Below are 10,915 nucleotides of genomic sequence, written 5' to 3' on the forward strand. Positions count from 1 at the left end.
ATGGTCTCTCTCGACCTAAGAGACGCTTACTTCCACATCCCCATTCACTCAGATTCCCAACCTTTTCTGAGATTTGTGTTTGACAATGTGGTGTACCAGTTTCGGGCCCTGTGCTTTGGCCTAAGTCCTGCTCCTCTCGTGTTTACGAGGCTTATGAGGAATGTGGCAAAATTCCTCCATTTATCGGGTATCCGAGCCTCCCTTTATTTGGACGACTGGCTTCTCAGAGCCTCGTCCAGTCATCGCTGTCTGAAGGATCTCAATTGGACTTTGGATCTGACCAAGGAATTGGGACTTCTGGTCAACTTGGAAAAGTCCCAGCTGATCCCATCCCAAACTATTCTGTATTTAGGGATGGAGATTCGCAGTCCAGTTTTTCGGGCTTTTCCGTCTGCCCCCAGAATAGATCAAGCCCTGCTCGTAATCCAAAGGATGTTGAAGAGAGAACGTTGCTCAGTCAGGAATTGGATGAGTCTAGTAGGAACTCTATCATCCCTGGAGCAGTTTGTCTCGCTAGGAAGGCTACACCTCCGACCTCTACAATTCCATCTAGCTTTTCACTGGAAAAAGGACAAGACGCTAGAGGCGGTCTCGATCCCGATTTCCGAAACAGTAAAGACTTGCCTGAATTGGTGGGAAGACAATATCAGTCTACGAGAGGGACTTCCCCTAGCAGTTCAGAAACCAAACCACGTTCTATTCTCAGACGCATCGGATTTGGGTTGGGGTGCGACACTGGACGGTCGGGAATGCTCAGGTCTGTGGACCTCAAGTCAGAGGAGCATGCATATCAACGGCAAGGAGCTTTTGGCAGTTCACCTGGCCTTGATGAGCTTCGAGAGTCTCCTTCGAGACAAAGTGGTGGAGATCAACTCGGACAACACCACAGCCTTGGCGTACATTTCCAAGCAAGGAGGCACCCACTCCCTGACACTGTACGAGATCGCAAGGGACCTGCTCATCTGGTCAAGAGATCGAGGCATCTCCCTGGTAACGAGGTTTATCCAGGGCGACTTGAACGTTCTAGCAGATTGCCTCAGTCGGAGAGGTCAGGTAATTCCTACCGAATGGACCCTCCACAAGGATGTGTGCAAGAGGCTTTGGGCGACTTGGGGTCAACCCACCATAGACCTCTTTGCAACCTCGATGACCAAGAGGCTTCCAATCTATTGCTCTCCAGTCCCAGACCTAGCAGCAATACATATAGATGCCTTTCTCCTAGATTGGTCTCACCTAGATCTATACGCATTCCCACCATTCAAGATTGTCAACAAGGTACTGCAGAAATTCGCCTCTCACGAAGGGACAAGGTTGACGTTAGTTGCTCCCCTCTGGCCCGCGAGAGAATGGTTCACCGAGGTACTTCGATGGCTGGTAGACTTTCCAAGAAGTCTTCCTCTAAGAGTAGACCTATTACGTCAGCCACACGTAAAGAAGGTACACCAAAGCCTCCACGCTCTTCGTCTGACTGCCTTTAGACTATCGAAAGACTCTCGAGAGCTAGAGGCTTTTCGAAGGAGGCAGCCAGTGCGATTGCAAGAGCGAGGAGAGCTTCTACCATTGGAGTTTACCAATCGAAGTGGGAAATCTTCCGAGACTGGTGCAAGTCAGTATCTGTATCCTCGTCCAGTACCTCTGTAGCCCAAATCGCTGATTTTCTCTTATACCTGAGAAGAGTTCGCTCCCTTTCAGCTCCCACGATCAAGGGCTACAGGAGCATGTTGGCTTCGGTCTTCCGGCATAGAGGCTTAGATCTTTCCAACAATAAAGATCTACAAGATATCCTTAAGTCTTTCGAGACCTCTAAGGAACGTCGTTTGGCTACACCTGGATGGAATTTAGACGTGGTCCTAAGATTCCTCATGTCAGACAGGTTTGAGCCTTTACATTCAGCCTCCCTGAAGGATCTCACTCTTAAGACTCTTTTCCTGGTGTGCTTGGCCTCGGCTAAAAGAGTCAGTGAGCTTCATGCCTTCAGCAAGAACATCGGTTTTTCGACAGAAAAAGCCACTTGTTCTCTTCAACTTGGTTTCCTGGCCAAGAATGAACTGCCTTCTCGTCCTTGGCCTAAATCTTTTGATATTCCTAGCTTATCAGAGATCGTAGGCAACGAACTAGAGAGAGTATTATGCCCCGTTAGAGATCTTAAGTTCTATTTAGCTCATACTAAGCCTTTACGAGGTGAATCTGAAGCGTTATGGTGTTCGGTTAAGAAACCATCCTTACCTATGTCAAAGAATGCTTTGTCATATTTTATCAGATTGTTAATACGAGAAGCTCATTCCCACTTGAGTGAGGAAGACCGATCTTTGCTTAAGGTTAAGACGCACGAGATTAGAGCTATAGCAACTTCCGTGGCCTTCAAGCAAAATAGATCTCTGCAAAGTATCATGGACGCGACCTTTTGGAGAAGCAAGTCAGTGTTCGCGTCATTTTACTTGAAAGATGTCCAGACTCTTTACGAGGACTGCTACACACTGGGTCCATTCGTAGCAGCGAGTGCAGTAGTGGGTGAGGGTTCAACCACTACACTTCCCTAATTCCATATCCTTTTAATCTGTCTCTTGAAATGTTTTTAATATTGTTTTTATGGGTTGTTCGGAAGGCTAAGAAGCCTTTCGCATCCTGGTTGATTTGGCGGGTGGTCAAAGTCATTTCTTGAGAGCGCCCAGATTAGGGGTTTGATGAGGTCCTGTTGTATGGGTTGCAGCCCTTGATACTTCAGCTCCTGGGAGTCTGTCAGCATCCTAAGAGGATCGCTGGGCTCCGTGAGGAAGACAGACTTACAAGGCAGAGTAATCGTCTAAGTCAACTTCCTTACCAGGTACCTATATATTTTGGTTTTGTTATATTGATAACTGTCAAAATGAAAAAACTCTTAGCTTATACGCTGTAAACATAATTAACTCTGGTCTCTACCCACCTCCTTGGGTGTGAATCAGCTATTATATATTCACCGGCTAAGTTAAATATTTAAAAATGATATTTTAATTATAAAATAAATTTTTGAATATACTTACCCGGTGAATATATAAATTAAATGACCCTCCCTTCCTCCCCAATAGAGACGCAGCGGGACGAGAAGAATTGAAGGTTTTGTTTACATACAAGAGTGGTATCTGGCCGACAGTTGGCGCTGGTGGGCACACCCGCAACCTTCATAGCGATCGCTTGCGAGTTTTTTGAGTATGTTTTCTGTCGAGCCGCAGAGTTGCAGCTATTATATATTCACCGGGTAAGTATATTCAAAAATTTATTTTATAATTAAAATATCATTTTTCTGTTTTTAAGTTTTGAACTCCTGTAGTAATTAACATCAAAGCTATAAGGAATAAATCGTATTTGCAGAAGTACAGACCTTAGAGTAATATTAACATCTTAAATGAAAGCTTTGCATTGCCTTTGGTTCTGTATTAAAAATTTGAAACATTGTGCTTTTAAATGCTGGGCTCCTTTTATTGTACAGTACAGTACTGTATTTTACATATGATGCTAACAGTGTCTTGTGTTATTAATTTTTCAGAGATCAAACAGATATATTTCTCACACCTGGAGGGGATGAGGATCATGAAGAGGAAGAGATAGATGAGGATGATACTGAAGAGAAGAATGAACTGGCATCGTTTCAGAAGTTTCTCAGTGAACATAAGATTAAACAGGATCAAAAAGGAAAAGACAGTGGAACACAGTGATAATTTGATCTCATCTTTACAGTACACAATTTTTTAAATTTTGACGTATTTGTGTTAGACAATATGTGTATTAATCTGACTTTTATAAAGCTCACAATTGGCAGGAGGGCTGAAGTATCCAATAAAATTTTATTTTGTATTTTGTCAAGTTTTTTAACACTCATCTGCCACTTTCCTTGATATACATGATAATGATTTTGATTCTTTTAGGTCAAAATTATCATGCGGTATAGTAGGAACAATTTTGTCATGTCATCTTTTTTTCCTTAGATGTTATGTTGACTTAATATGTAGTAATTACTTTTGAAATTTCTGAAATGAGATCATGAATGCACTTGTGTATTTCAGTGAATCTTTCCTTGTAGTCATAGTGCTACCAACATTGAAGCGACTTCTTCCTGACCTCTAAATAAAACACTGCCTGTCTGGAGTATTAATCACTAGTAAAAGAAATACCTAGAAGTTCATTCAACATTTGTTGCCTGAGCTGTTTACATTTCAACCTCTTCACCTCAACTTATATTTTTGGAAATACTGGTATTTTTGTTGTATTTAAGCAAGATACGGAAGCATGTCTCCTTATGGTTTTATGGTATGTTTTTTTAAATATAAAACTTACCCGCTGGTTATATAAGAGCTGAAGTCTTCTGACGCCGTGGCAGAAATTCAAAATCTCGCACTATCGTAGATATGGCAGGTGTACAACAGCGCCCTAGCGGTACCACAGGTGGAACTACACCCAGCAATTCAGTTCTTCTGCCGCCATAGCTGGCTGTCATATTGAAGTTCGCTCTCGCTGTCTTACTCTGTTGGGAAGTTGTTTGGTGATGTACAACGTTTTCTTTGAGTTTGAACTATCGTTAATCATTTTCTCTTTCATTTAATCTTGAAATCCTTTTGTTGGTGGTTATATTTATTAATATTTCCTTTGTTTTTTGGTTGTCGGTCTTTCTCTTAAACATTCAAAATGGCCGACTCCTCCCCTACTATTCGTAAGTGTGTTAGTGAAGGTTGTCGTACTCGACTCCCTAAAGGATCTGTTGATCCTCACGATATTTGTGTCAAATGTAGGGGGAAACCTTGTTCTTTTGATAATAGATGTAATGAATGTTTTTCATTAATGGATGATGAATGAGTAACATAACGAGCGGTATGTTAGGAGACTTGAGAGGGATAGAGTAGGCGTAGTTCTTCACGATCTGTTGAGGTAGCCTTACCTAATGTTAATATTCCTAATCCTATTCCTTCCACCGTAGTGGTAGATCAGGAACCATCTATGAAAGACATGTTTACCGCGATTCTGGCTCTCGGTGAAAAAGTGGAGTCATTATCGGCTGATAGAAATAAAAAAATTTCTGAATTAAATGTGCTGAAAAATCGTGAAACTGTCGGAACTGTGGAAAGTGTTTCTAATGTATTCAGTGTTGTGGAGGACGCGTCTGCACGATCTTGTCGTTCACCTAGCCTTAGACCTCTTTCGAGCTCTCGAACACATGGGAGAAGTAAAGTCAATCGGCTAAAGGGAACGAGAAGCGTCATCAATCGTGCAGACGTTCCCTCGAACGTTCCTGTGGCCGTATCACAGGTCGTTCACCCTCATCGTAGGAAAGGTGAGGTTGGTATGTTATCTCCGTCCTCCGATGAAGGTTCTGGTAGGGAGTTGTGGCGGCGAGCGTCTAGACCGCTTAAGAGATCGCATGTGGTTGCTCAGCGTTAGGAATCGCCTGCACGTCCAGGCTGTAGTACGTGGGATTCCCCTGAACGTTTTCGTTCTTCCGTCACTTGTACGCCTGCGAAGCGTCCAGATTACGGTATCCGAGTTGAGCCTATTCTTTCCGACTCTGAATTTGTTTCGATGGCGGATGTTACGATTCATGCGCCACCTCTCCCCTTAGACTGGCTTTTGTCACCCGAAAAGCGTGGTGATGATGTCGCTTTACCTTCAAGGAAGGAGTCAAATGTTTTGCCTGAAGACCCTAATTGGTCTATGCTTTTATCTATGAAAAAAACAACTCTCATCGTTCATGGATTCTTATCAACCGGGTGTTGGCAGTACGATTGGGCGTCAGACATCAGACCAGTTGTCGCACAGGCGACCGGTGGTTTCTTGTGCTGACGAGTTATCGCTTAGGCGGTCTCCCATTCATAGTACTCGACGCCAGGTTGATATAGAGGAGTCACGCCAGAGAGTTCTTGCTAATCAAATTTCGCCTTCCGTTCGTGAGAAAGAACACCGGCGTCGGCAATTGGACGCGGTGCGTCGCCGCGAAGATTCTCTGCAGCCAACTTTGGACGCAGTGAAGCGGCAGCGTCAACAACATTTGGACGCTAGGCGTCCACGAGACGACCATCGACAGTCATCGTTTGACGGTAGAGATCGTTCGCGTCAACCGCTAGCGGACGCTACGCGTCCACGCATCGACTCTCGGCAGTTGTCGTCCGAGTCCAAACGTCGGTCGCTTCAACAGTTAGCAGTTTCTGAGCGGTCTCGGGACGAAACGCGACAGTTGGCTTTGGACGGCGAGCGTCGACCCATCCAGGTTTCTCATCAGTCTACTTTGACCTCCCCTCTTCAGTTGGATGAAGTTATTGACTCTGACAGGCGGTCTCACTCAGACGTTATTCCTTCAGTTCAGGCTGCAGCAGTTGCTGCACTGCCAGAAGACGATCTTGAAGAGAAGTCTGACGTGGACGAGCCTTTAGAGGAGGTTTCTGAGAATGAGGAAGAGAAACATTATCAACATGCTGTTGACCTTCGGAAATTTATGTTGATTTTTACAGAAGTTTTCCCTGATCATTTTACCCCTGTGGCCCCTCGTTCTCCTCCATCTGAGTTTGTCTTAGGTAAAACAACTAAGGTGCCGGTGTATACTAAGATGGTCCTTTCACGGTCTTCTAAACGGGCCTTGAAGTTAATGGGGTCCTGGATGGACTCTAAGCGAACTCTTGGCAAATCGGCCTTTGCCTTTCCTCCCGCAAAATTAGCCTCTAAATCTAGTGTGTGGTACGAGACTGGTGAAGTGCTGGGTTTGGGATTTCCCTCCTCTGCCCAGGGGGATTTCTCAAGTTTAGTAGATTCGTCTCGTCGTCTAGCCTTAAGGAAGACAAAGGTTTGGTGGTCAATGACGGAGTTCGATCATTTACTTAAGGGTCTGTTCAGGGCCTTCGAAGTACTTAGTTACCTAGACTGGGCTTTGGGAGCTTTGAGCAAGAGGGTCTCAGATATGAAGGACACGGACACAAGTGGCCTTGTGCATTTGATGTCCTGCTTGGACAAAGGGGTGAGGGTGGCTCGAATGAGTTAGCTGCCTTGTTCACAGCTGGAATCCTCAAGAAAAGGGCCACGATGTGCTCTTTTCTCTCAGCAGGAGTTTCTCCCTACCAGAAAACGGAGCTACTATTTGCTCCTTTGTCTACCACCCTATTTCCACAAGAGTTGGTGGGGGAAGTTGCCACTGCTCTCACTCAGAAGGCCACTCATGATTTGGTGGCCAATACGGCGAGGAAAGTTTTGCCTTCCAATTTTGCTTCACGGAAACCTAAGGAAGTCTCTTCTGGTGTTCGCTCTTCTCAGCCCTTTCGTGGGAAACCTTCCGGAAGGGGCTCTTTCCAACCGGACGGAAGGAAGCCTAGAAGCAGAGGAAACAAAACCAGTCGAGGTAAAGTCTGACTGCCCTATCCTTTAGACAGCAGTGGGGGCCAGGTTGATTCACTTCTGGAAGATCTGGGAGAGGAATGGAGCGGATCCCTGGTCCGTCCAAGTGTTAAAGGAGGGTTACAAGATCCCTTTCCTAGCTATTCCTCCTTTGGTCTCAGATCCAGTGGATCTTTCGCCCAAGTACAGAGAGGGTCCGAAGAAGCAAGCCATGCGTCTCCAGATGCTTCTTTTACTAGAAAAGCAAGTAATAGAGGAAGTCCAGGATGTAACATCTCTGGGGTTTTACAACCGCCTTTTCTTAGTCCCCAAGATTTCCGGGGAGTGGAGGCCGGTTCTGGACGTAAGTGTTCTGAATGGTTACATCCAGAATTCGACGTTTACGATGGAAACTCAGAAGACGGTTCTGGCGGCGGTGAGGAAAGACGATTGGATGGTCTCAATAGACCTCCAAGACGCCTATTTCCATATTCCAATTCATCCCAGCTGCAGACGTTATCTGAGGTTCATGGACGGAAACAAGGTCTTCCAATTCAGGGCTCTTTGCTTCGGACTATGCACGGCTCCTCTATTATTTACGAAGATCATGCTGAATGTAGCGAGTATTATTATTATTATTATTATTATCCAAGTTACAACCCTAGTTGGAAAAGCAAGATGCTATAAGCCCAGGGGCTTCAACAGGGAAAAATAGCCCAGTGAGGAAAGGAAATAAGGAAATAAATAAATGAAGAGAACAAATTAACAATAAATCATTCTAAAAAAAGTAACAACGTCAAAACAGACATGTCATATATAAACTAATAACAACATAAAAAACAAATATGTCATAAATAAACTATAAAAAGACTCATGTCTGCCTGGTCAACAAAAAAGCATTTTCTCCAACTTTGAACTTTTGAAGTTCTACTGATTCAACTACCCGATTAGGAAGATCATTCCACAACTTGGTAACAGCTGGAATAAAACTTCTAGAGTATGCTGCATTCGAGGGGAATCAGGGTCTCTCTGTACCTGGACGATTGGCTGATAAAAGCTTCCTCATCCGATCGCTGTCTGAAGGACCTGAAAATAACTCTGGACTTGACCAGGGAACTGGGCCTCCTGGTGAGCTCGAAAAAATCGCAACTGACTCCATCCCAGGAGATTCTTTATTTGGGGATGGAGATTCACAGTCGGATTTTTCGGGCTTTTCCGTCGCCTGTAAGAATACAGTCAGCTCTCCAAAAGGTCCAAGCTTTCCTGAAGAAGGAACTCTGTTCCGTAAGAGATTGGATGAGCCTTCTGGGCACTCTCTCCTCACTAGAGAAGTTCGTAACTCTGGGGAGGTTGCATTTGCGTCCCCTTCAGTTTCATCTCAATCGCCATTGGAAAAAAGGGGACAGCCTAGACAGGGATTGCGTTCCCATCACGATCTCCATCAAGTCTCATCTTCAATGGTGGGACAACGAGCACAGACTGAAGGAAGGGTTGTCGTTATATCAGAAGAGCCCAGACCTCGTGTTGTGTTCCGACGCCTCAAACTCGGGGTGGGGAGCTACATTGGGGAAGGAGGAGCTTGGTGGGCTTAGACAGTGGAACAAACAACTCTCCACATCAATGAAAAGGAGCTTTTGGCGATTCATCTGGCCCTCAGAGGCTTCGAGAAGCAGATCAGAGGCAAGGTAGTCCAAATCAATGCGGACAGCACTACGGCTCTTGCCTATATTGCAAAGCAAGGCGGGACCCACTCTTGGACTTTGTACGAGATAGCAAGACCTCTTCTCATTTGGGCAGAGCAGAGGAAAGTGACACTTTTGACTCGGTTTATTCAAGGGGTCAACAATGTGAGTGCAGACAGACTCAGCAGGAGGGGTCAGGTTCTCCCCACAGAATGGATTTTATACCGAGACGTCTGCAAAAGTCTGTGGTGTTTGTGGGGTCGGCCTCTCGTGGATCTCTTTGCAACCGCAAAGATGAAGAGACTGGAGTGTTACTGCTCTCCGGTGCCAGATCCCGAAGCCATTCACATAGACGCTTTTCTGATGAACTGGTCTCACATGGAGGTTTATGCTTTCCCCCCATTCAAGATCCTTTACCAAGTGATACAGAAGTTCGTATCCCACGAAGAAACCAGGATGACTTATAGCCCCGTTCTGGCCGTCAAGAAGCTGGTTTCCAGAGGTACTGGAATGGATGGTAGATTTCCCGAGAAGCCTTCCCTTAAGACCAGATCTTCTCAGACAACCTCACTTGGCCCGAAACAATCTAAACCTCCGAGCTCTACGTCTGACTGCCTTCAGACTATCAAAAAACTCGCTAGAGCTAGAGGATTTTCGAAGAAGGCAGCCAAGGCTATTGCGAGGGCAAGGAGGTCGTCCACCATCAAGGTGTATCAGTCCAAGTGGGAGTTGTTCAGAGAGTGGTGTAGGGCTAACTCGATTTCTTCATCCAGTACATCTCTAACCCAGATAGCGGATTTTTTCATTGACCTTAAGAATAAACATAACTTCTCGTCATCTACAATTAAAGGTTACAGGAGTATGTTGGCTATGGTTTTTAGACACAGGAACTTAGACCTCTCCAATAATAAGGATCTACAGGACCTGCTTAGGTCTTTTGATACCACCAAGAAAATTCAATCTGCTCCCCTTGCCTGGAATTTGGATGTGGTGCTGAAATTTCTCATGGGTGACAGATTTGAGCCTTTGCACTCAGCTTCTGTTAAGGATTTAACCTTGAAAACTTTGTTTCTGGTTAGTCTAGCCACCGCTAAAAGAGTAAGTGAAGTTCACACATTTAGCAGGAACATTGGTTTTCGGGATGGTAAAGCCATCTGTTCTTTACAACTGGGGTTTTTGGCTAAAAATGAAAATCCTACTCGGCCATGGCCCAAATCCTTCGAGATCCCTAATCTTTATGATGTGGTGGGAAATGAGTTGGAGAGGGTGCTCTGTCCAGTAAGAGCATTACGGCTGTATGTGGACAGAAAGAAGAATCTGAGAGGCGACTCAGACGCTTTGTGGTGTGCAGTCCGAAACCCTTCACTGCCCATGTCAAAGAATGCCTTGTCTTTCTTCATAAGACTGTTAATTCGAGAGGCTCACGCTCAGTGTGATGAAGCAGATCAGAGGCTTCTCAAAGTAAAGACACGTGAAGTCAGAGCGGTAGCGACTTCGGTAGCTTTTAAAAAGAATCGTTCTCTACAAAGTTTGATGGATACGACCTTTTGGAGAAGTAAGTCAGTTTTCGCATCACATTATTTGAAACATGTTCAAACGCTTTATGAGGACTGTTATACTTTGGGTCCTTTCGTTGCAGCGAATGCAATAGTAGGTGAATGATCTACCACTACGTTCCCTTTTCCTAATACCCCTTTTCTATCTCTTGGAACTCGTAAGTTATGGTTGTTTGTGGAGGCTGGTCGTCAGCCTTCCGCAATCTTTGGTTTGGTCAGGTGGTCAATTTGTTCCTAGAGTGCACCCGGAACAAGGGTATTAGTTGAGGTCTTGTCATGTTATAGGTGTTTGTACCGTTTGGCAGCTCCTGGAGATGATCAGCCCCGAGTGGATCACTGGATCTCCTAAGG

The 10,915-nt window shown here is 45.0% G+C and overlaps 1 protein-coding gene across 1 annotated transcript in view; it reads left to right on the forward strand.

The window, feature by feature from the left end:
* The window catches only part of LOC137641472 (GPN-loop GTPase 1), a 69,072-nt gene extending 65,241 nt beyond the window's left edge, over positions 1-3,831 (forward strand). The window contains exon 3 of the mRNA XM_068374065.1: positions 3,524-3,831. Coding sequence (XP_068230166.1) covers positions 3,524-3,692 — 169 coding nt within the window. The 3' untranslated portion in view covers positions 3,693-3,831. The remainder of the gene's footprint in view (positions 1-3,523) is intronic.
* The last annotated feature ends 7,084 nt before the right edge of the window (positions 3,832-10,915 follow it).

This window comes from Palaemon carinicauda, chromosome 5 (genome assembly GCF_036898095.1).
Source record: "Palaemon carinicauda isolate YSFRI2023 chromosome 5, ASM3689809v2, whole genome shotgun sequence".
NCBI lineage: Eukaryota > Metazoa > Arthropoda > Malacostraca > Decapoda > Palaemonidae > Palaemon > Palaemon carinicauda.